A 27351-nucleotide genomic window follows, 5' to 3' on the forward strand; every position below is an offset into this window, starting at 1 on the left:
CTCTCATGCACCTTCAATTGGTGCGACGCATAGGATATAACATTCTTATCCTGCATTAACACAGCGCCCAATCCAGAATGAGAAGCATCATAATAAACTATAAAATCCTTACCTTTCACCGGTAATGCTAGGATAGGTGTGGTGGTCAAAAGAGTCTTGAGTTTTTGAAAGCTCTCATCACATTTTTCAGTCCATTCAAATAGTATCTCCTTTTTGGTCAAATTGGTCAAGTGAGTAGCAATTGAAGTAAAATTCTTAACAAATCGACGATAATATCTAGCGAGTCCTACAAAACTCCTAACTTCCGTCACAGAGCCAGGCCTAACCCAATTCCTAACCGCTTCAATCTTTTGAGGATCTACCATTACACCTTCTTTTGACACTACATTCCACAAAAATGCAACTGATTTCAACCAAAATTCACACTTTGAAAATTTGGCATATAACTTTTGTTCCCCAAGAACACTCAAAACAGTACGAAGATGGTTGGCATGCTCTTCTTCACTTTTCGAATAAACCAAAATATCATCAATAAAAACTATCACAAAGGAATCAAGAAATGGCTTGAACACCCTATTCATCAAACTTATGAAAGCTGCAGGCTCATTGGTCAAACCAAAAGACATAACCAAAAACTCATAGTGCCCATAATGAGTTCTAAACGTCGTCTTGGGCACATCCTCAGGCCTAATATTCAATTGATGGTAACCGGATCTTAGATCAATCTTTGAGAAAATAGTTGCACCTTGCAATTGGTCAAAGAGATCATTTATTTAGGCAAGGGGTACCTATTTCGAATAGTGACTTTATTTAATTGCCGGTAATCTATGCACATTCTCATGCTACCATCACTCTTCTTAACAAACAAAACTGGAGCACCCCATGGGGAAGCACTAGGGCGAATAATTCCCTTATCAAGGAGCTCTTGGATTTAAGCCTTAAGCTTTCTTAATTCTGTCGGTGCCATGCGATATGAAGGGATAGAAATGGGACGAGTACCAGGCTCTAAATTAATGCAAAAATCTATATCTCTATCCGGAGGCATACCAGGCAAGTCATTAGGAAACACTTCACTAAATTCAGACACCATAGGAATAGACCCAATGGATGGAGGCTCAATCTCAACATCCTTAACATGAGCCAAATAAGCCAAACAACCCTGCTATACTAATTTACTACCCCGAATGGAGGATATAATCTTAGCTTGCTTAGGCTTGTACACCCCTTCCCGTTCTAATTTTTTCCTTCCCGGAATTTCTAGAGTTACCGACTTAGTATTACAATTAAGCACAACATAATAGGGGGACAACCAAGTCATGCATAAGATTATGTCAAAATCAATCATATCCAAAATCACCAAATCAGCCCAAGTCTGAAAACCCATAAACATAATAGGACAAGCACGATAGACATGGGTAACTATGACTAACTCTTCAACTAGGGTAGAAACACGAATAGGGGCATCAAAAATATCACAAATCATCTCAAAATCAGAGGCAAATCTCACAGATACATATGAATAAGTAGAACTCGGATCAAACAACATATTAGTCATTCGATCACAAACAAGAATAGTACCTGTGATCACCACGATGGACGCCTCTGCCTCATTCTTGCCTGGAAAAGTGTAACATTAAGCCATATCATCTTGTCGAGCTACTTCCCTGCTTGGTTGCACGTTACCCCTACCTCCATTACCATTATCATTTCCTCTACCTCCACAGCCTTGCTGATTACCTCCTCGCCCACCTTGTGGACGTCATCTACCATTATTACCATTCCCCGCAGGTACCACTGCTTTAGACTGCTGCTGCTGTGCGGAATCTAACACACGTGGATAGGAACAATCTCTCCTTATATGCCCAGGTTCACCACAGTTGTAGCAAGTACAATAAAAAGATGGGTTGCTGCCCGTCGAAGGCACAATACTTTGACTATCCTGAAAATTATGAGATGGAGTTCCCGAGTAGTTACCTGTAGAGGCGGGCATATCAGACTGAATTGGCTTGGCTGCAAGTGTTGGCCTTCCAGACCCCTTAGAGTAAGAGCCTTGAAAGTTACCGGAATTCTTTGCCCTTTTTGCCCAAGCCTTAGCTTGACCGTCTCGCCTCACCCCCTCCACTTTCTTAACGTAGTCTGTTACCTCATTAAAACTCCTCCCTGTAGAAGTCATATGAACAGACAATACTTGCAACTCAGAATTCAAACCTCTAATAAACAATCGGATCCTCTCATCTTCAGTAGTAACTAATTGCGTAGCATATCTGGATAAAGCATAGAACTTGGCCTCATAAGCAGCCACAGACATACCACCTTATTCTAAAGCCATAAATTCATCCTTCTTGCGATCCCTCAGAGTTCTGGGCACATACTTTTCTAGAAACAGAGCATGAAATTGGGTCCAAGTAAGTGGAGGTAACGTAGAAGATTTGCACTCCATATAAGCTCTCCACCACTGCTTGGCCTCACCTTGAAGTTGGAAAGACACGAAGTCAATCCCATGTTGGTGAACAATACCCAATTTATACAGCCTCTCATAACAGTCTAGAATAAACTCATAAGCATCTTCAGTCTCAGAACCAAGAAATACCGGAGGCTTAAGCTTCAGCAACTTAGTCAACATACCATGCTCGTTCCCAGTCATAATAGAACCCAACAAAGGACAGAAGAAAGTATCAGTACCTACATTTCCACCTGTTTTGGGCGCAGTGCTAGCAACAAGAGAATTAGCGGGGGCTTGAGTTGCTTGAGCAAATGGAAGTACTCCAGGACCATCCAACCCTTTCAAGAATGCCATAATCTATTGAGCTAACATCGGATCGATGGGTGGAACAACCGCAGTCTCTCCTGGCACCTCTTCCTCTTGTCCATTTTCCTCAACATCTTCAACCTCAATATCCTCTTCTATCTCCTCATTATGCGCATGAGGGTTCTCATTCATAGGAACATTATCAATTGGTACCTCATTCACAGCAGGCGCTACTCTCTCACGACCTTTACCCCTAGTTCTTCATCTACCTCTGCCTCGACTGCGATTTCTCGCTGCAGATTCCTTAGCTAGAGCATTAACAAGAGCTACGGGACTAACACCGTTATACCTAATATTAACCATCTGCGAACAAAAGAGTGAATGAGGTTAGATACCAATTTGAATCGCCAGATACCAATTGGAATCAAGTCATATCACGAAAGGAGACAAGAGAAAAAATGGAGATTTCCTAAAGTCCTATAGCCTCTCGAAGAAAAGTAAAAGCGTCCCCATACCGTTCCGCGAGACTCTATTAGACTCATTGCAGTACATCTAGATCAACGAACCTAAGCTCTGATACCAACTTTGTCACCGTCGTGATTGGCACCCACACCTTCGGTGGGAGAACCACTACTACAACCCAAACCAAGTAAATAATCTAAAAACTAAGGCAACTAAGTTACGGAAGCAAATTAATTAACTAACAAGTGCAGAAATTTAATACCTAGAACCTGAAAGTCAATGTACCAAAGCATCTAAACAAATGATCCAAGTCTAAACACGAAGGGATACATCCCAAACTAATGAACTAATCAACTAACTAGAACAAATATCTAAGTCTGGAAATTATGGACATAGACGAAAAAGAATATCATGGCATCCCGGAAGAATTGGCTCACCCTTGAATTCAAAGCGACGATCACTGATCTTCTAATCGATGACTGTCAATAGTCGCGTGAAGATGCCATGTACTCAACAAAAATAAGAGCAAGTGCAGAATCAGTACACAATCACAGTGTACTGGTAGGATCACGCGGCTATCCCACAAGTGCAACATAAACAAGTCAAACAACATTATAATCACATGCATATATATCAACATATACAATATTATCAACATTCACGAACAACAAACAACTTCACATTTTTATGTCAAATCATTGGTCCTCTCATGGAACCCAAACACAAACAGTTAGCATGCTGGAACTTGGCAACCGATCCCATATTTATGTCGGAACATGACAACCGATCCAAGTTAGTTGTGTCGGATCGTGGCAACTGATCCCATTCACACAGCACAATCACAATCACAATCACAAGTATATCATCAAGATCATACATTTAAGTCATGATTTCAGGTCATTCATAGATTCTCTATCTCATTTACAACAAGTGTGATCATCATTGCAACATTCATACATATACAAGTATCATAATGAAGCATGAACAAGCATACATCACACAATCATAGAATCACAACCATCACCTATCTTGAAACAAGCTTAAACCCTAAGAAACTTGATCCTTCCCTTTTCGAATTCACTCCACTTGTTCTTGGTCTACAAACAATCACAATAACACGAGAATTAACAAACAATCGTTAATTACCCGAAACTATAACAATTCTATGAACCCTAGATCAAACACATGATCCCAACTATCCAATTTAGGTTTGTTTTCACCATAGAATCTATAACAAAACCCTTCCCCATCATTATTCACCCATTATATTAGGTTTTACGGATCGAAAAATGGATTCAGGGAGTGAAAAATTTACCTTTAGCCTCAAGAATGGTGAAAAACGAGTAAGAGTCACCTGGGGGTCGTTCCTTAGCTCAAAAAGTCAAAAAGTGTATAATGAGGTCGTTTTGGGGTTTATTAACGACATTAAGTCGTGTCTGGCCTGCCACAGCGGTCCTCAACCCGATGTAGCAACGGCACCAGAGCAACCCAAATCCCCGCTAGAGCGGCATTCTCGAACCAGTGAACTATTCCTCTTTCCCCTACGATTTTTAAGTCTCATCATACCCGTCACAACCCCCCATATCCCGTTGTAGCGACCCCGCCAGAGCGGCCATACCCAGCGCCAAAGCGGCATTTTCGAAATAGAGAGCTATTTTAAAGAATTCCAAACCCCCATTCCACAACACACTTCTAACTCACGACGCTCAGAAAATATCCTTCACGCTAAGATCGATTTCCGGAGATCTATCTACTCACCCAAATTCAATTCTGTAAAGTCGTACGGTTTTCTTAACAAGTTATCTAACTACTCATGCAATCAAACTCAAAAACAACTCACCCGATTGTTACCAGATTTCTCCACACCTCAAGGACTCTGATTTCGTCCAAATCTGGACAAGGTTGGGAAAATACAAATACTACGAAAAAGTTTTTTGGCCACAAATTTTCCCCCGTTGGCATTTCTATTACAACGGAACCTGGTCGTTACATGTATGTATTATTGTACTTAAACTTTATGATTTGTGAAAATAGAGAAATTGTTCTCCATAGTCGATAGACCCTCAACTCAAGCAAAACATTTCAAAGTAGATTTGAAAAGGAAATAGTTTAAGTTAAATTATTTATAACGTTTGAAAATTATTATTCTTTTTAAAAATATACTATCACGTAAATTGAAATGGAAGAATAAGAAATAATAAGATAAATAATACTTTTTTTAATCTTATATGGCATTATTTAATTTGATATTAAAAATAATCATCTTTTTTTAGCCTAAAATAAAAACATGGCACGTAAATAGAGACATAGAAAGTAGTACACTTAATAGAGAATAGAGACCAAAAGGAATATGTAATCTGCAAAAGTAAAATAAAAAAATAGAAGCTCATTTCACTTTTGTCTCAAAAATATAAAAACCATATGATATGATATAGAAGTACTAAACGTAGGTGAAAAGAAACCAAAAAGAACATTAAAGCTGGTTATAATAGGTAGAACTGTTTTCTTTTCTTTATATCATAAAATATATAAAGGTAGTTTGGTATGATAGGCAAATGTAGATTGTAGATAACACTAAGATAAAAGTTTAAATCTTTGAGATAAGTTATAAATATTATTGTTTAAGTAATTCGTATTGGGATAAATTATTTTTGTAGGAGGATGAAATAATATATTAAAATAAGTTATTTTTGAATAAAATAATTAAAATGCCAAAATACATTTGAGGTCTCTCAAATCTTTTTTCTACTAGATAATATGAATTATATTTTTGTAAGTAAATATTTTTTCTTAGAAATTATGTGATGTATATTATTTTTTAAATATAGAATTAATCAAATAATTAATTGATAAAAAATAAATATTAAGATAATTTATTTCAACCTAACTAATCTTAAAATAACATATTGGCCGAACATGGAAGGCGGACAAACTAATTGGGGAGAAAAATAATGCTGTTTTTTAATCAGCCTATTTTTTTTAAAAATAGTGCTACTTTAATTATTAATACTATAGAAACAAGGGGAGGTTGCAAGAACTTATCTAATTTTGGGTTCATGTATTTAGTATTTTTTGCTGAAATTCAGTATATATATATATATAAAATCTGAACTTAATTATTATCATAATATCAACTTAAGATTAATATAAAAATTCATAACTTTTAAATTTTGAATTTGCTTATCTATAAAAATCTCTTAACATATTTAAAATTATAAAAAAATTCTCTTTCATATATGTCACATAAAGTATACCAAATACAATAATAATAATAATAATAATAATAATAATAATAATAATAATAATAATAATAATAATAAGAAGAAGAAGAAGAAGAAGAACAACAACAACAACAACAATAATAATAATAATAATAAGAGCCCGGATTGGCGAAAAAAATAATTTTAAGTCAAAAAATAAAAAGTTAAACTTAACTGACTTCTAAAGTCAAAAAAATAAAAAGTAAGAACAATACTTTTGGTTTTTAACTTTTTTGAAGTCATTTTAAATTTATTTTAAGTTATTTTATAACTTTATCAAACCCTCCCAAAAGTTAAAAATAATTTAAAAGTAGGTTTGAATAATTTTTAAGCCAATTCAAATACTTTATGATAGTTATGACCTATTTGAAATGAGAAGATATTTAAACCATAAAAGACAGAAACTTATTCAACGTGCTCATACCTTTCTAACCAATGAAATTGTCAAAACATTAATCTTATATGGAATAAGTCGTCTCTAGTTATAGGGGTCGTATATACGCGGAAATAAATAAATCGGAATGCGATGGATAAAAATATTTGATAAGATTAACTATTTTATTTTTTATACAAGAAAGTTAAATTCGTTATTTCAGCAGATTAGTGAGCTAATTTAATTTTATGACTTATTCATATTTACAAACAAATGAAAGATAAAATAATTTTATATTTTATTGTGAAATTATTATATAAACCATGAGTCATGGTGCACTATTATAACGACCACACTAAAAAAAATTGAATATATATTTTTATTATTATTATTATTATTATTATTATTATTATTATTATTATTATTATTAACTCTCCACCAAAGAGTTTGGTTGAATCTTCTTCGTCCCTAAATGTCACTATTATTGATTATATGGATTTGAATAGCAATGGGAACAAGGTATTCAACAAGAAAATTCAATATTATTATAATGTGACTTAATTTTAAGTATGAAACCCCTTCCAAACCTTTAGCTCCACCTCTAAATTTGAGTGAGAACATTATTTAATTAGTGATTATTTTATTTTATTTTGTAATTATTTAGATAAGACAAAATAGTTGAATAATTTTGATACAATAAAATAAAAGTTAAAGTGATCGAAACTTAAATTCTTAAAATTACATGAAAATGGCAATGACGGTAACCTTACAAGCAACTCAAGGGTCATTTGAATAAAAATTAATAGATGGCTTCTTAATCAACTTAATTAGTGAATAATTAGAAGTATTAATGGAGCTGTTAAATGTAAGTACGTTACTAATAAAATTAAAGAAATTACATTTAAACCATGGTTGGGTTGAACATTTAATCCACACCAATAAAATCATTAAATTAAACCTCAAGTACAANACTATTATAACGACCACACTAAAAAAATTGAATTATATATTTTTATTATTATTTTTATTATTATTATTATTAACTCTCCACCAAAAGAGTTTGGTTGAATCTTTTTCGTCCCTAAATGTCACTATTATTGATTATATGGATTTGAATAGCAATGGGAACAAGATATTCAACAGGAAAATTCAATATTATTATTATTATTATTATTGTTATTATTATTATTGTTATTGTTATTATTATTATTATTATTATTATTATTATTATTATTATTATTATTATTATTATTATTATTATTATTATTTACTTACTTCATACGACACAATGTGACTTAATTTTAAGTATGAATCCCCTTCCAAACCTTTAGGCTTTAGCTCCACCTCTAAATTTGAGTGAGAACATTATTTAATTAGTGATTATTTTATTTTATTTTGTAATTATTTAGATAAGACAAAATAGTTGAATAATTTTGATACAATAAAATAAAAGTTAAAGTGATCGAAACTTAAATTCTTAAAATTACATGAAAATGGCAATGACGGTAACCTTACAAGCAACTCAAGGGTCATTTGAATAAAAATTAATAGATGGCTTCTTAATCAACTTAATTAGTGAATAATTAGAAGTATTAATGGAGCTGTTAAATGTAAGTACGTTACTAATAAAATTAAAGAAATTACATTTAAACCATGGTTGGGTTGAACATTTAATCCACACCAATAAAATCATTAAATTAAACCTCAAGTACAAATTTACCTACTCATGATTTTTTATTTTAAATAAATTTTTCTATCCAATAAATAACCGACAACCATTTAAAATTTAACAACTTACTCAAAATTATAAAAACAAAACTTTCATTAATTTTAAAAAAAAAGAAGAGGAAAAGAAAAGAAGTTGTAGAAAATACAAATAAAAAACCATTAAGAAAAAGGGATATATAGGCAAAAAGTAACTATATATATATATATATATATATATATATATAAAAAATAAAAATAAAAATAAAAAAGAGAAAATGACAAGAAAAAAAATCCTACTTGGTATATCACATACCGTATATGTCACTAGACGGCTAAAAGTTGAGCCAATATTAAAAGAAGGAAGTACGTTTAACTTTGATTCTTTTTCTTATTTTTAAAAGAAAATTAAGGTGTTTGCATTTTAATATAAATAATGACATAATCAGATAACTTATAAGATAATTCTAAATTAAAATTTTTATTTTATTTTACTGATATGCTTTTATAGTTACAAAAAAATTTCATCACGTATTTGATATTACAAGCTTCAAATTTATATTTCTTTTTTTTTAATGTACTTCATATTCAATCAAAAACTATGTTACATAACGAGAAATGAAAGAACATTTTACCCCGGAGACACTTAGGTTGTGTAATTGCGTATCGATCGATTCGATTTTGAAGTTTATCGATTCAATTTATCGATTATCATTTTGTAGACATGCTAAAGTGTTAATATAGAACCATATTGTAACTCAATGAGACGTTTGTATTTTAATATAAAAAGTGACACAAACAGATTACTTATCAAATAATAATCATAAATTTTAAATTTTATTTTATAATTACAGAATTCTGAAAATCTTTTTCTTTTTTTCATATACAATAAAAAATTATGTTATATAAACAAGACATAAAGAAACATCCTCACTTATTGTTTACATGATATTTGGAAAAGAAATTACCAAGTCAAAAAATTATAATTCTAACTCATAATATCAAAAAAGTCTTAAGAGGCCTCAAATTCCATAGAAAAATCTTTTTATTTCCGCGTTTGCTAATAATCATATATAAAAATATATTTATGACCTATTTGTAATGAGATAATATTCAATACCCTAAAAAATTAAACTTTGTCAACGTGGTCACACCTCTCTAACCAATGAAATTGTCAAATCTATAAGCATTAAATGTTTATATATATGGAATAGGTCATCACTAATTGACCTAACCTAACATATAGTACTACTTCTTAATTGACCCTTATGCATTCAAAATATTTAGGCAAATCATATAATATAAAACTATATATGAGTTCATGGTACACCATTACTACTAGCTAAGACCACATGTGTTTGAAATCACAATAAATAAGAGAATTAACTTTTATTTTATGTATATATTAAAAAAATTTGATCTTGTATATATAGTGTGTTTTTACGGTGAAAGGGTTCGAATGAATACCTTCGTCCACCATAGCTTCCTTAAATATCATTATTTAGGGTTGTTTGGTTTGAAAGATAAGTTATGCTGAAATTATTTATTTAAATATTATTTTTATTAGTTGTTTGGTTAGTTATATTAAAAACAATGTGCATTGCATAATATCTAAGAATAAGTTATTTGTTTACAAAAATATCTTTCATCTTATTTAATAGAAAAAAAGGTTTGAGGAACCTTAGAAGTATTTTTGTCATTTTTGTTGTTTTAATACTGAAATAACTAATTCTGATACTATTGTTTCACCCTATGACAGAGATAATGTATCCTGATACTAATTACTATTACTAATATAATTTATTTCAAACTTAGTAATCAAACAAGGGATACTACAATAGTAATTTATATTCCAAAACTATTAATGTATGTCCAGTATACTAAGCGATATAATGATCTTTCATTGATATATGAGTTTGAATAGTGATGAGATAAGATATTCATCGAGAAATTCAACATCTATTATAATGTGATTTTTTTAGCGAAAAAGATTGAGATGAATAATTTCTGCATTTTTAACTCAATCATTAAGTTTGAGTAACTTTTTAATTATAAAACACCATATTGTGATTTCCTTGTAATATTTAGGTAATGGCGGGTGATTGTTTTGTTGCTAATGATTGTTTAGTGATTTGAATGCAATAAAGTAAAAGTTAAGACAACGAGAACTTAGAATTAGTTTTTGTGTGGAAAATAGGCATGCTGTTAGACCTTAGTAACTAAAAGAGTATGCTTTGTGTGGAATATGATTCACAATCAATAGTTTGATCTAATCAAATATATTAGAGAATATATCTATCAATAGCTTCTTGTTTTTCTTATTCGGTATTTGATTAATTTGAAACTAAATTAAATTTAGATTTGCATCAAAAAATTCCTTTATCACATGGTAGATTCACTTTATAATAAAGAATACTTTGTACTGAAAATTTGATTTTAAAACTTTTGATTAAGAATGACGAAACGATTATCACATCATCACAATACTTATCGATGCAACCCATTATTCGAATATATATATGAAACTTCTAATCAAGAATGGCATAATACTTATATTTGAAACTTCTTTATCTCCCTCTCGTCCATATTAAGAGAATTGTTGAAACTTTTTTTTACAATTCAAAATAAATAAATTCTTCAAAGTTTAAAAGAATTGTTGAGACTTTTTCTCATATTTATTCCCCTTGTTAATAAAGTTTTTACTATTTTATATTTTTCAGAAGAATAATAAAAAAGGTAATAGTGAAAAATAACTTTTAATTTTTTTCCTTAAATATTTTTCTTAAAAAGTGTGTCATACGTCAATAATACACAATTTATACATAAAATATTTAAAATGTCTAAGTATTTATTATTTTATCACGATCCTTATGGATGACACATATTAATAACTCGTTTTATGTAAAGCGTCCCTTGAAGTATTTTAATATTTAGGCAAAGCCTAGGTCATATGCATATACAACATAATAAAAAGAGTCATGCTCCATGGCTGATAAAACACTACTACCACTACTGTTGAAGCATATGGCTTTGTCGGCCTAATCAAATAATTCAATACATTTACAATCTTATTTTGGTCAACTCCAATTAATTTTATAAATTTTTTTATATTTATATGTAAATTTATTTATGACATTTTCTTCTATTTCTCTTTAGATTTTTTACCATTAAATTCATCTTACTATTGAAAGTATGAGTTATTTCTTAAATCTTTGAATTTGTCCACACACATGTATATATATACACGCCCAAAACAAAAACTCCTTTAGTTATTTTCTTTATATTGATATGGAAATTCACAATTGTTATTTTTAATACACATAATAAATTATACTAGGCAAATTACTTACGTCGAGATATTTGTATGATAATTTTTTTTATGCAAATTACAATTGACCATGAAAAAAATTATTTTCTCATGGTATAGTTAGATCACATACAAAAAATATGGAGATTAATTTTTTATTTTCGTGATGTCCAGACGATCAAGTAAGATTGATAGATTTTTGTGTTGACAAGCTTTTGAAAATGATGTGCATATCAAATTAATTTAGTATGTGATCCAAACGATCTCAAAGATATAAGCAATTCATACATAACTCTAATCTAAAAAATTAATCTAAATTTAAAACGGATAATACGTGTCATAGAGTCGAAATTAAGCAGTTGGTTGAGCCGCCGGAAGAGTATGTAAGAGAGTTTGCGTAGCGATCTGAAAGAAAAATAAGCATAAGGACGCGTTATGTTGTTTGATTTATTCTCCCAATTTTGAAGCAAACAACACCCTTATATTCTCGGACCCACTCCACCGCCCACCCAACCCCATTCCCTTTCCTTCCTACATTCACCAAATTCACACCAAACTAAAAAAATAAAATTTACCAAGAAAGATAGATGAACATATTATTGTAACAAGTAGGGATGAAACTATACAGAAGCGGAGTAAGAATTTTAATTTTATAAATTTTGAATTTTAGAATGATAATTTTGAGTAATAATAATTCAGTTTTAAGATTATTTTTTTAATACATATTTAATGATTCTTTTGATAAAAATATATGATTTGAGCAAAAGTTATTGAATTTGATCGAATCTGTATCAAGCTTTTGATTTACTACGGAAGAGTAAAAAAGGGTTTATCGAACATCCACCCCCACCATTAAATCACATTATATGTGTATATATAATCAACGATATATGAGTTTTAATGTATGAGTTTTGAATTATAATTTTTTATATTTTGATATGTTAAATAATTTTTTTAAATGCACATATAAGGTTTGGATTAAAATTATTTGCCTCGTAATTATCATCATGCCTCCGCTCATATATATAAAGTATTGAGTTTTCTTAGTGAAAATATTATTTTGTCACATGTACAAATAATTGTTAAGTTCAAACAAGATAGGATCAATACATCCAAATAAGGTAGTTCTGCCTAATGTTATTAAGAGAGTGTTAAAGAGGGTTGAGATCTTGAGAATGAGTAAAGAAATTTTAATACTCCGTCAATTATTTTTCATGTTGAATAAGTTATGAAGGATCTGAATCTAGTTTTCTATTGATTCTGTTATATCTGTATTATAAAAATTATTTATCATTTTAAAAAAAATTAATAATATGAACAAGTTCACACGAACATAATTATCAGGATAAAAAACATTAAACATTAATTAATTGCATTACAATTTTTTATATGAGTTACCAATACAGAGTATGATCACATATTTTGAATGATGATTTCAAAAAATTGTTCCAAATTCCAACACATGTGAAAATCTTTTGTCTGCAAATGTCAAGTAGACGTAAAACATGAGCATATTAGTATCAAATATCAATGCTTTCCTTAGATGCCATTCATAGATGCTCTATTTTTATTATTGAGTCGACGAAGCTATAGTGTATTATTATTTTGGGTCGAGTTCAGTATTTTCAATGCGAAATAAAAATTAAATAAAATTATAATAAATTATAGATATATATTATAATTTTAAATAAAAGTACAATATAGTCAATACAAAAATCTTAAAATTTAAACTTATAAATTAAAATCTTGAATCGACTTTAATATTTATACTCCAAATATAGTGTTATAAATTTATAATTATACTATTGACTAGTATAATATAGTAGTAACTTAAAAGTCAAAGTACAATTATGATATTTTAAAGCTTATTAGGAAAGAGTTTTAATTATTTACATCATCAATATTATTAAATTATCTCTTATTTATTATAGTAAGTAATTTATTTTATTTTGAAGATTACAAATATCATATTTTAGGAAAAACTAATAATATAAAAATTTCCTGCTATAAAGGTGCATAAAACTTAGGAGCAGTATATTCATAATTTTCTTAAAAAGCATTTTGCTTATATTTGATTGGATTTCTGAATAATTTTTCGTTTTAAAATTTAAACAGTAAAAAATCGTTTACACACACAAGATTTAACCTTTGTTTTATAACAATTAATTAATATTACAATAATAATTACTGATTTCTTTTTCTATACATCTAATACGGATAAACTTTACTTAATTTATCCACACTCTATCTATTAATTTTATTCTTATATGACTTGATAATATATATAACTTAAACTCGTAACTGAACTAATATTAGTAGTAAATAAAAAAGATGTTTTATAGTAAGTGGAAGAGTTGTATTTAAGCACATACACCACTCTCGACATATCATCCACTCCCTCCCTATCTCTCTCTATATCTATATCTATATATATCTCTATATGTATATGTGTATACACATAAAAACAATTAAACATTTGTGTACCCTCTACCATTTTTTGATTATTGTGTAAAACAAAGGGTGGAGAAAATATAGTTTGGTACATTATTGTCTCCTCTGGTGCTGGTTCTTGCAAAAAAAATTGTTGGTGGGGGTGAGTTTTTCTTGTTTTCAGATACCCATTATGTTATTGGATAGAAATTAAAGACTAAAAATTTGATGTATTCTTGTTTTGCAGTGGCAATTAAGGGTGAAGATTTTGTTGTTGCAAGAATCAAATCTGGAGTATTAAAAGATAGAATCTTTGCAAGTTTTAGTGAAAAGGGTGTTGAATGGTGTAAAATTAGGATTTTTGTTAAGGAGAGAAAATGGGATCTTATCAACTAATTAGAGAGAAGAAAGATGCAAGATTAAGATGGGATCCACAACAAGGGGATGTTATAGTTGAAGGAGAAGGGAAGAATTTGTCTCCTAGGATTGAGGTTATTACAAGTGATGCAACGAGTAATAATGATTTAGAGTTGTCTTTTCAGAAATCACCGACATCTCCTTTGTCTACATTGCCTAAATCTAGTGGTGATCATGGTGGACCTCATTTTCGTAAGTCTAAGAGTGGAGGGAGTGCTCGTCTTCTTTCTCTTGACATTTTTCGAGGGATCACTGTTGCGGTAATTTCTCATATGATTCAGTTTTAGTTGAATGATTCAATGTTTATTCTCCTTTCTATCATCACTTGTCTATACTAAGGTAGTGTTAAGATCTACTTGTGTGATTACACTAGGATGTTTGTTCATTCAATTGTCTCTGTGGATTTGCTGATCCTGAAAATTTTCTTGTTTTTGTGTCTTGTCTATTTTTAGTTTCTTTCTTTTGGGTAATTTCTCATCTGTTCTATTTTTAACAAAAATGTTGAATTTTTTGTTAAAGTCCAAGTCCATATTACCAGCTTCAGAGAACTAATTTTGGCATTCAGTCTTAGTTGAAGATTCAATGGACATATTGTTGTCTTTTTCTATCTCTTTGGAATTCCATATTCTCGCAATTTTGTTATTTGTGGCGATGTTTATGACTCTTCTCTGTTTTTCATTTCTTTCCTTTGGCGTTTTCCTGTGTCAGAATTCTTTGCATTTCAGTAAAGTTCACAGCTTTTTTCCTCCAAATTTGTCATTTGTTAATGTTGATTGTTCCAAGAGAACAACTACTACATAGATACGATTTACAAGTTACAACTGGCTCATTATTCTTTGACTTGTGTATTAAGTTGTTTTGACTTGTAAAAATATGAACTTTAGTTGAAAGAAAAGACAGGGACTTGGGTGGTGATTAAGGCTTAAGGATGTTTTCACTTTTAAGCAAAATTTTAATCTGAGAAACACGCTCCACATACCTCATTTCATCTTGTAAAGTATGTGCAAATATTATACAAAAACTGATGACATTGTGATGGTTCAAGCCTAAATGGCTTCAAGAAAAAGGCCTTATGTTTCAATCGAATCATCCTGTTTTGGTGCCAAATAGCTGTGGGGAAACGAGGACAATGTACCATTTCGGGGATACAAGATAGGGATGAGAAAATGGGATTAAAGGAGATGGAACTGAACAAGGCTTACCAGACAAGGATGCTAATCTTATGTAGGTTTAAAAATGTCTTATCATGTAGAATTTATTTATTACAAAAAGGGAAATATGACAGTAGTTCTTCTTTGTGTGCATGTGAAGGAGGGACTAGGGAGTAAGATTGCCTGTTTGTTGTTTATGTGAAACTAATTCCTAAAACCTGAATGAGCAATTTGGTTCTTTTCCTTAAAATATATCATCTTATTCTCTCTTGCTTCTGGTACACTTTCTGCAGTTAATGATATTCGTGGAATACGCTGGTGGAATTTATCCTGCTATCAATCATTCACCATGGGATGGTATAACCCTGGCAGATTTTGTCATGCCATTTTTCCTCTTCATTGTTGGAGTGTCGCTTGCACTTGCGTACAAGGTAAATATGCTTTAAACAAATTTCAGATTATTTAACTTGTTTTGTTGCTGGATTTGTTCATTTGCAGTTGTCTTGGGGGCAGAGAGCTTTCTCTTTTTGAAACCAATATAGATATTGGTTTTATAGCAAATTTTATCTCTAGTATCTATGCAATATGTATATGGACAAGCTGTGAATCAAGATATGAAGGACACTTTCATGATTTTATATTGGTTGAGCTGTTTTTGTAAGCCATTGTATTGAAGTTTCAGATGTTTTTGCTTCTTGTGCTTATAGAAATTCTTTTGGGTTATACAGAACATGCCCTGCAGACTGACTGCGACTGGAAAAGCAATTCACCGCGCGCTTAAGCTTCTCATCCTTGGACTCTTTCTTCAAGGTGCTCTTCTTTTAGTCATCTGTCTAACTTTACCTTGCAACAGCTGTTTATTAGTTTTTCATGCAGTGGCAAAATATTAGATTGATCTATTGGCAAGTATGACACTTACGTGCTTTCTCCCTCTCTAAACAGGAGGCTATTTTCATGGTATCAAAAATCTAACTTATGGTGTGGACGTTGAGAGAATCAGATGGATGGGTATATTGCAAGTATGAAGCCACCATATTCTTGTGTTTTATATTATGTTGTGTATTTCTCTTGTTGTTCAAGTGGATATTTCTTTTTAACTTTTTTTTTCTTTTTCTTCCCCAGAGAATTGCAATATCATTTTTGTTGGCAGCAATGTGTGAAATCTGGCTCAAGGGTGATAATAAAGTCAATTCAGGACAATCTTTGTTGAAGAGATACCATCAACAATGGTGAGTTCCGAGTCTTTTGACCATTCGTTCCAATAAAGATTATTTAAACTATTCGTCACTTAGCGGTAATCGTTACTAACTTCTTTCATCAATATGTTTTGCTTACCTTGAGCATAACATATTATTGACAAAAAATTAAATTAGTACAACATCAGCTTGATTTGAAATTGAAACTTTGGTTGTGTTCAAAAGATGGTCCTCAGTCTGAAATGTTTTGAAGTCTAGTACTCCCTCCGTCCCATTTTATGTGAGGTAGTAGTTTGACTCGGCATGGAGTTTAAGAAAGAAAGGAAGACTTTTAAAACTTGTGGTCCTAAATGAATGATAGAAATTTGTGTGGCTGTAAATCATTTCATAAGGGTAAAATAGATATTTTATAGTTAAATTGTTACTTAATATAGAAATGTGTCATTCTTTTTGGGACCGACTAAAAAGGAAAGTAAGTCGCATAAATTGGGACAGAGGGAGTAGTAAAGTAACTATATTGCAAAATGCCGGCGTGCTATGGAGAAGGCTTGATTCCAAATGGCTAGACAATACTAAGATGTGGTTATTTTCAACGATAAAAAAACTAATGTGTGTATTCTGTTCAAATAAGGTGTAGGAATTTTAACAACATGATCTTTTAAACAATATGCCCTGCCCATAGGGTGGTAAGTACCTAGTCCTCATGGTGTACCATCAGGATTGGAGATGATACATAAAAAATATGGACAATGACACCTTTTAGCTTATTGTAGTGATAAATAGAGTGAGTCTGTAAAGTAATAGGGTCAAGGATGCCAAAAGCTGAGTCTATGTAGAGATTTCTCTGCTCGATGTGAGTGTGTATGCGTGATAGTGAGAGAGAGAGAGCTAGGTTTCTTGTATGTGGAAACAGTGCCATCCTGAAATTCCTTTAAATGGTCTGTGCTGACTGTTGATAGCTGCAGTAACTCCTAGTCTCGACATCAGAAGGTAGCTCCTTCAGTTATTGAATCTTCACTGTCACTAGTGTTTCGGATATCTCATGTGTCAGCATCCTGAGGGTGAGAAAAATATGAGAGTTTTCTCAGGCATGGCAATGGAATCTTGAAATACGAAGGAGCTCCATTAGCATGTTCAATGAGTGTCTTAGTAAGGGGAACAGTGGGATGCGAGAAATCGCATATATGTGTTAATCTCACTGGATAAATGGTGAACTTGTTATCTTATGATTCTGCATGTTAAATAGCCCACCCTTCTGGGATGGCATCTATGGTAGAAATCTGTTTCAATTGGCAAATGTGTTAAGACTGCAAATCAGAGATGGAGGTAGAGTAGTGGGTACAGGTTCAGCAAAACCCATTAGCTTTGGTTCGAACTTTGTATTCGTCTTAAAAAAAGTCATTATGTATAGATATTAATTTAGAACCCAGTAACTTCATGGGAAGTTTTTAATTATCAGATAGAGGTGCAAACTAGTAATTTTGTTCCCTTGAAAAGGGAAGACAAACGGATAGTGATGAACCATGGATTATTTAATGTCGGAGTATTCATAGGGGGATATCCATGGAAGAACAAGATACTGCAATTTGTCTGAATTTTTTTTTGTTTTTGTCTTATATAGCTGCAAATGTGGTGCATTTTGAACTTTTTCTAAAGCTTCATGCTTCTGTCAAATTTTTTTAATGTTAGAATGCTTAATCTGCATTATTCTCAAAAACAAGAAAACAATGCTTAATCTTCACTCTCCTGTTTAATCATATTTCCTTTTTCTCCCTCCATTTTTGTTTCTCCAGGGCCATGGCTATAATGGTTACTGCTTTATACCTTTCTTTGTTCTACGGTTTATATGTTCCTGACTGGGAATATCAGATGCCAATGGACATATCTTCTTCAGAAGCAAAGATATTCACAGTAAGTTGTTCACTGCAATTAGTTGTCTATTTAAGTTTTCCTTGAAAGGTCTGGGATGACATCCCGTTTTACACATGGAAATGATGAGTTTTGTTAACATGACTATGTTCCCTTTGAAGGTGAAATGTGGTGTACGGGGAGACAGTGGACCAGCATGTAATGCTGTTGGAATGATTGATCGAAAAATATTGGGTATTCAACACTTATATGCAAGAGCCATTTATGGACGATCAAAAGTATTCTTCCTCCCTTAGTATTTCAAAGTTTCTCTTTCTGTTACTTTCCATTTTCAGCATTCCTTGATATTCAAACGTTTTGATTGTTTTCTTGACAGGAATGTAGTGTCAACTCCCCTAACTACGGTCCCCTTCCTCTAGATGCTCCATCATGGTGTCAAGCCCCTTTCGACCCAGAAGGACTTTTGAGGTCTGTTATTGATACCTCAATATCTTTTGTTATTTGTCAGAAACTTATAATGTGTCTCAAAATAAAGCCCCTTTCCTTTGTTACTCTCTTATCTTTGGTTGGAATATGTCAATTAAGCTCATTTGACTTTGTTGTAGCTCATTGATGGCTATTGTAACTTGCTTCATTGGTTTGCATTACGGACACATCATTGTTCATTTCAAGGTAAACATTTTCTGCATTCTCGTTTTGTATATTCTTTTTTTCCCTTGGATGAGAAGCTCACTTATTTTGTTGCTCCGCATCCTAATGTGTTCCAGGATCATAAAGTTAGAATTCAGCAATGGTTGGTACCATCCTCTTGTCTCGTACTGTTGGGTGTAACATGTGACTGCCTCGGTAAGCTTTTCTTTTAAATTTCTGTTCCTTTTCATGCTATACATCTTAGAGCTTTGTTTTACCATTGAGAGCAAATATACAGAGTATTAACTTCTCTTTTTTATTTACTTCATTTAGGGATGCACGCAAACAAGGTTTTGTACTCCTTCAGTTATATGTGTATTACTGCTGGCTCTGCTGGCTTTCTCTTCACTGCAGTCTATATGATGGTTAGACACTATTCATCCCTTTTTAGTCTTTCCTTGAACATTATCTGAACATGCTTGGTCTGTCTACTAAGGCAAAGCTTCAGAGTTCCGTTTTGGTATCTGATTTTATCTTGACTTGCTTCTCCTAGAACTTAGTTTTGAACCTTGTGCTATTGACCCTCAGGATTTCTTGGTTCAATGCTTGAAACTCGGTGGAAAGTGTAATTTAAAGAATAAGTTTGGTATTTCGCATATATCTGGCTCTTTACATATCAAAAGTTTTTTTCTTCTTAAAACTCCATTGTCAATTGAGTCAAGATTTAATATAAGTTCCTTTGTCGAAAAGCTTCAGATATACAAGTAGCTATGTCTAGTGGCCGAACAAGGATTTCCACTAAGGAGATTCAAAATATAAAGAAGGGTTCAATATCCACTATATATATATATATATATATATAAGAAATAATTTTGACCTTGTACATATAGTGTACTTTTTCGACGAACCCCTTTTGCTACCCTAGTTCCGCCCATGGCAATATGATTTTGAGACAGTTTGATCTTTTTTTGGTCGTAGTTTACCTTTTCAAGGCTAGTTGCTGTCAAAAACTGCAGCCATGCTAGGGGTTGGTAAATAAGTCATTCTTTTGTTACATAGCTAAAAGCTTTGTTCTTTCTATAGGTTGATGTGTGGGGCTATAGACACTGGACCACAATACTGAAATGGATGGGAACGAACGCGTTGCTGATTTACATTCTTGTATCGTGCAACATCCTGCCCGTTCTTTTGCAGGGATTCTACTGGAGGCGGCCTGAAAATAACATTGTCAGTACATGCTTAGACTCTTACACATTATCCATTTCGATGAATTTCAATAGTTTCCTCTAACTATACATTCCATTTTTGGCAGCTCACGATGATTGGTGTCGGACCTAAGAAGTAGCAGAGAGCAATAACCGGCATGCTGAGGCGCTAAAGCATTTATCACCAATGCTTGATAATTTTTTCGCGGAATGAAATCTTCAGAGCGAGCTTAGTACGAGGCAAATATCTCTCCATCTTACGCGTGACACTCTCTATATGTAAATTTATGTATATGTATAATTGGCTTGCGAGTGCACGAAACACACACACACATATCATATTTTATTAGCTCGTCGATCTATTGACAGAAACACAGTTTTTATGAATGAGAAATCTGCTCATAGAAGCAGCAGAGGTATTACCTCAGGACAATGAAGATTTTCTCTTTGGTAAACTGCAGTAGTTAGTTTTTAGGTTCAGTGAGATTGGCTTTCATCACACACTACTTCTTGCTGTATTAATATCAGACTAGTTGAGGTCGGTTATATGAATCCTCCATTTATCTACTTTTCTATATTCATGTTCGATATGGCATGTAGGCGGGGAGTTCAGTATTCAAGAGATTCATCGTACGTATACTAGTAGTTTCATTGGTCGTCAACATTTTGCAATAACATCTGTCCCAATTTAGGTGACAAATAATTTAACTTTAAAATTTCTATATATAATTCAATTGATGTCTACGTATAGTCCAATGTAATGTCATTTTGAACACTTCTATAATTTATAAATATTACAACAACATACACAGTGTAGTTTCACAAAGTGGGGTTTGAAAAGGGTAAAGTATTTTATTCCTTTCTTAGGGCATCTCCAACCCAAACATCAAATTTGGTGTCAACACTATTTTAGTGTAAATCAACTCCAACCCACTGCATTAAATTTTACACCAAAATGGAATATTTTTTTCTCTTCATTATTATATTATTATTTCTTATTTCATTTATATTTTCTTATTTCATAAAACAAATTCTTTCTAAAATATTCACCATATACAATTCATATTATTTTCATTTATAGTCGTTTAATATAAAATTATTTTATACCATAAATAATTTATAGTAGAATTAACATAAATTTAATTTTTTTTTAAAAGTCATATATAGAAAAGTTAATTTATAAAAAAAAGCTATCTTTTATATATAAAATTAATATTATAAAAATATTACACAAAAAATAATTAAATATACAAGAGATTTAATTAAAACATACAATTTATATAATGTTTAATTAAAAGTTTTGTATAATGAAATAATATTAAAATATTCAATCAAGTGAATTGGTGTGATGAATCACCAAATTTGGTGTAACATTATTCACACACCAAAATGGTGTAAAATTTGGTGTTGGATTGGAGCTCCAAAACACCAAATTTTACACCAAATAAGGATTTGGTGTTGGGTTGGAGATGGTCTTAGGAGTAGAGAGGTTGTTGTTGATATACCTTCGGCTCAAAGAAAAACGGTCTAGTAACAAAAATAGATAGTAACATATAAAAATTATAACAAAACAATAGGATAATCGAAATATAAAAAATACCATATAGAGTAATAAAAGTCAAAGAACACGAAATTACAGGCACATTCATACCAATCCACACCAATTTATGTAACAAATAGTTACATAACACGAAACTACACTATAATGTATAAAAAATAAGTCTTATTAATTTATATATAGAATCCAAGTTGAAAAGTAGGTGCATATTAATACCAACCACGACCAATTTATGTAAAGACAAAATTAGTTGAACAATAAATATCTCAAAGTTAATATAGTGATGAAATAGTAGGAAAGTAGAAGTTTATTCATTTACTAAATCCCAAGTCTTTAACAAAAAAAAAGGTTTAAAAAGGGGTCTCCCTGGTAGGTAGTTTAAAATTTTAAACTAATTTTTAAATAATACATCACAAAATCTGAACTAACTTTCTTCAAGTTAACTGAATAGATATTATCCGTTAGGGGGTTGTTATTCCCACTTTAAATAATAATATGGGGTAAATTGTTTAGCTCTAACGATCTTAAAATGTGAACTCATTATATTTAAATTATAAATTCACCTCCAAGTGAATCCTTCATTCATAATCATAAGTTTTGGGTTCAAGTCTTGAATATGGAAAAAATCACGGTATTGGTACTTGGTAGGTAACACTTTCATTCAATTATAGGCCTTACATAACACATCCAAATCAACCGGAGCCTCAATACAAGTACCAAACACCAAATAATTTTATTTTTTTTAAATAGTAGATGATAGTGCTACTTTCCTTCTTGAATAAATAAAAATAAATTATTATTATTATTATTATTATTATTGAAATGTTACAGTAGACTTGCTACACACAATATTACACCCTTCATGCTCAAATTTTTCAAAAATATTATCATATTCGTATCGAATTCTCTAAAATGCATAATTTTTACAGAATCAGACACATGCTTAATAATATTTTAAAAAAATCCGAAGTTAATTTTTGTTTCATGAATTCCTTGGAACATCTCTATTCCTCTTACACTCTTTTGGCATTGTAGAGAACCTCTTTTTATCAGTACAATAGTTATAAATTGTATACTTATCCCTAACTCTTCTCAAAAGTCTCCATTGAGTTGTGTCCAAATCTTGAAATTCCTTTTGATCCCACCAACTTTTGCCTTGATTGGCACAAAACTTGGCATTCACAGAAGATTCACAACCATCAATGTGAAAGCCTTTGTATGAGGCAACAAAGGGTGCATTTGACCAATCAATTTTTTCAAGTCCACCTCTTGTTGCCCAATCATCTGCCTCCCATAGACTTGAGTATATCTTCATTGGTTGGTCAAATGGGAATTTGATACCTAAGTTCTTGTTGTTCTTGAACACTCTTATGGGATACTCATCCACAAAGAACCTGATGTCAAATAGACGGATTGAATTAAACTTGAATAGATTAAAATATATTACAAAAAACTTATAAATAATCATACATTTTTCCATCCTTATATTTGAAAAATAGTCAATGTCTTACGGTTTCAAAAATCATAAGGGAAATTAAGAGCAAGATAATGACCTAAAATTTCACTTGTGGTATATGAAACTTTAAGATAATAGCTGGGTTTTTTTTAAAACAACCAAAAAGTAGTTAGTAAACGCTATTTCTACGTCAAAACAAGTCAAACTAATAAATTGTCATGATTTAACGTGCCTAAGGTTTATTTGGATCAAAATAGTTCAAATAACGATCATAACTTAACCCTCCTAGCCTGACCTAACTTCACCTCCTTTTTTATGTGTCATTTTGAGGGAAAAAAAAGATGAAACTCTGACATTTTCTTAAATTATTATCTTAATTTTTTCATATTTATATAATTCTCAATCTTCAAATTTTGAGTTTGTAAACTTGGGTTTGGGTTATATTTTGACTCAATAGTTTGATGAGTCATTTCAAGTTCAACCCATTATGTTAAATTAACAAACGATCATAATTCAATTCATTTAAACTTGAACAGGTTCAACCTTTGAAATGTAAAATTCCTTAATAAAGACCGTTTCATTCTAAATAGACTCTATATAACACAAATCTAAATTAATTAAACAATTTTCGGATATCAAATGATCATAAAAAAATTACTTACACAATTTGGTAAAGATTCCACAAGACAGAGTAAGTGTGATAATCTTTTGTTGGATCAAACCATAAGTAAATCCTTTGCTCTTTGTCACCTTTCCCTCCCGTGTATACATTTGTTTGTAAAATGTATGGTTCTCCTGTTTTATTCCCCAAGAACTCAAAGTCTATTTCATCATGTTCTGAATTTTGAGAAGACAACTGCATACACACAAAGTAATTCACATCGTCAGAATAAATTCAACATTTTAACTTTATAGATTCGGAAATTTTTGTACCTATGCAATATGTTTTTAACATATATATTTCTCAGACCCAACATTTTGAAATTATATTGAATATACTATTGTTATTGTTATATATAGTGTAATGAGACAAAGTTAGATTTGCTTGAATCCGCTTTCAAATATAGTTTTTTGGCCGTAAAACCTACAAAGAAGCCAATCAATGGTCTTTCGTGGATCGTGGCAGTGACACAAATTTTTGTGCAAGTAGTATCGGATTATTATTTTGTTAGAAGCGGTGTTAACTTACTATCATCAGGGGCGGAGCTACATTTGCTCAAGGGGTGTCAAGCAACACTCCTTCACTAGGAAATTATATTGTATAAATAAGTCAAATTTTAGTTTTATAGTCAAATATATGTTGACGCTTCTTGATACATGTTCAATCCTAGCTAGCAACATTGTTATAATTTTTTGATACCCATAAATAATTTTTTTTAGCTTTACCACTAACTATGATACCTTTACATTATAACAAAATGTATGTTGTATAGTTTATATAGTCGATTCCAACTAATTTAAGATCGAAATACAATGAATTGACTATTAGTATATGTTATTGACTTACATAGAAAGCAGTGACTGTGCCTGCAGAATCACCAGCAACCATCTTTATGTGCATAGCAAAGTGCCCAAATAGATAAGATCCTTTTGACTGAAAGCCAGTACCTATATGTCCCAACACAAATTCAAAATCAGAAGCATTAACATAAAAAGTAACAATTTTTGAAAGAAAAAAAAAGTATATGTTAAAGTTAATAATAATAGTAGTATCCAAAGTTAAGTCAAGATTGTTCTACGGAAACTATAACCAACAACAACATACACACTATAACCTCGCGGTCCGAAAAAGGTTGTGGTTTATACGCAACCTTACCCTTTACTTTGTGAAGACGGAGAGATTGTTTTCGAAAGACCCTCGACTCAGGTAAAACATAACAAAAGAAATTACGTATGTAAACAAATAAAGTAGTAGAGAACAAGTCATGCCAAAAACAATGCAAAGATCAAGTTTAGCAACAATAAATAATACGATTAATGACTTCCAGCATACCAAATACATCCAATGGAACATCAAAGGTAGTGTATACACAACCTTACCCCTTACCTTGTGAAGACAGAGAGATTGTTTCCGACAGACCTTCGATTCAATTAAAACATAACCAAAAAAATCACGCATGTAAAACAAATAAAGTAGTAGAGAAACTAGTCATGCTGAAAGCAATGCAAAGATCAATATTAAGAACAACAAATAATACGATTAATGACTTCAATAGTACCAAACACATTCGATGAAAAATAAAATGTTACCAGTGCGGTTATCGAGGGAGAGCTGGATCTCAGAGCCACCATTCAAATATTTGATGTGATCAAAAGCCCAACTAGGCTCATAATTTCTTCCAAATGGGACATCAATTGGCTTATTGGGCTTAGCTCCCATTGATCCTCCTATTAACACACACAACACCAACATCATCATCCATTTGAAGCCCATAATGTTTCTATTATTTTTGAGTTGATGAGTAGAAATCGAGTATAAAGAAAATCTCTAACGTTAGCTATAAATTATACGAATCGAAATGTTGTTACGACTTTCAAATCAAAACTGAGAAAGCTCAATTAATAAAGAGCATTCTTTAAAATGAATAGAATCCTACTAAGAGAATTTATTTATTTTTTGGTTTGGGATGAGAAAATGTACTAATTCTATGCCATTATATATAGTATAGATACTCTAACGTGGAAGTTACTGCAACTTTGACAGTCCTAAAACTAGCTGGCCAATTAATTCTTTCGTAATAAGTGATTTTAAGGAGCCGTGGTGGGGTATATGCGATGGCACAATCAGAAATTTGATGAAGAGTGAGCAATTTTTTTTACCAGTTATGTAAAGAATGTGCAAAATTAAATATATTTATAATAGTTACATTTTAACCTCTATACAGCACAGAATTTTTCAATGAAGGATATGCACGAAACCATCCTTCACCTATGATGGTTCCGCCCATGAGTATAGGATAGACAAAGTTATCTCGATCTCATGAATTTGGATGTCTTATACGTTAATAACAAATTTCATTATTTTAATATAAATGGCGCGATAGATAATTTTGAGATTAATTAATTAATACCTCTAATCAAATATAAAATAGATTTATTTTATTTCTTATCACAGAGTTATTATTTTTATTCACCGCACCAAACAACAAGTATTTGGTATACCCAGTAAGAACATCACTTAATAGCATATAAATTTAAAAGTGGCACTCAAGGTATCATCTGAGATCTCAAATACAAATACTATAAGAGATAAAAAAAACAAAATAAATCACGCACAACAATTTTAAAAAAATGAAAATTAACTTATAAAATTAGTCGAAATACATTTAAACAGACCCAACATCACAATTATAAAAATTAATTATAGTCACAGGATTCAAGAGGCATAATTAATGATGAATTGATAATGTAATTAATTGTATCTCGAAAGTCTCCAATGGTCAATGACTAGCATTGCACGCACGTGCATATGTTATTACACAAAATTTAAATCATACTACCTCCATTTCATTTTAATTTAATTTTTGAGATATTTTTTTATTTTTTAAATTAACTTAATTGTTCAGTTTTCAAGATTACTTTTA

The 27351-nt window shown here is 31.3% G+C and overlaps 3 protein-coding genes across 3 annotated transcripts in view; 1 reads left to right on the forward strand and 2 right to left on the reverse strand.

Annotated features, from left to right (window-relative positions):
- The window catches only part of LOC125844737 (hsp70 nucleotide exchange factor FES1-like), a 153208-nt gene extending 139886 nt beyond the window's left edge, over window positions 1-13322 (reverse strand). The window contains exon 1 of the mRNA XM_049524070.1: window positions 13318-13322. The gene's annotated coding sequence lies outside the window, so the exon portion shown is untranslated. The remainder of the gene's footprint in view (window positions 1-13317) is intronic.
- Window positions 13323-14239: 917 nt separating this feature from the next.
- Window positions 14240-21233, forward strand: LOC125844732 (uncharacterized). The gene is made up of 14 exons (XM_049524062.1): window positions 14240-14448; window positions 14533-14962; window positions 16147-16284; window positions 16582-16663; window positions 16796-16872; window positions 16976-17082; window positions 18843-18960; window positions 19080-19196; window positions 19295-19386; window positions 19524-19590; window positions 19686-19764; window positions 19882-19973; window positions 20632-20775; window positions 20861-21233. The coding sequence occupies exons 2-14, from the start codon at window positions 14663-14665 to the stop codon at window positions 20891-20893; spliced, it is 1446 nt and encodes a 481-aa protein (XP_049380019.1). The 5' UTR covers window positions 14240-14448; window positions 14533-14662; the 3' UTR covers window positions 20894-21233.
- Window positions 21234-23161: 1928 nt separating this feature from the next.
- Window positions 23162-26376, reverse strand: LOC125844741 (xyloglucan endotransglucosylase protein 2-like). The gene is made up of 4 exons (XM_049524076.1): window positions 26018-26376; window positions 25275-25375; window positions 24430-24623; window positions 23162-23705 (listed from the first exon to the last, which is right to left on the reverse strand). The coding sequence occupies exons 1-4, from the start codon at window positions 26199-26201 to the stop codon at window positions 23294-23296; spliced, it is 891 nt and encodes a 296-aa protein (XP_049380033.1). The 5' UTR covers window positions 26202-26376; the 3' UTR covers window positions 23162-23293.
- Between the last annotated feature and the right edge of the window lie 975 nt (window positions 26377-27351).

The sequence above is a fragment of the Solanum stenotomum genome, chromosome 11 (assembly GCF_019186545.1).
Source record: "Solanum stenotomum isolate F172 chromosome 11, ASM1918654v1, whole genome shotgun sequence".
In the NCBI taxonomy this organism is placed as follows: domain Eukaryota; kingdom Viridiplantae; phylum Streptophyta; class Magnoliopsida; order Solanales; family Solanaceae; genus Solanum; species Solanum stenotomum.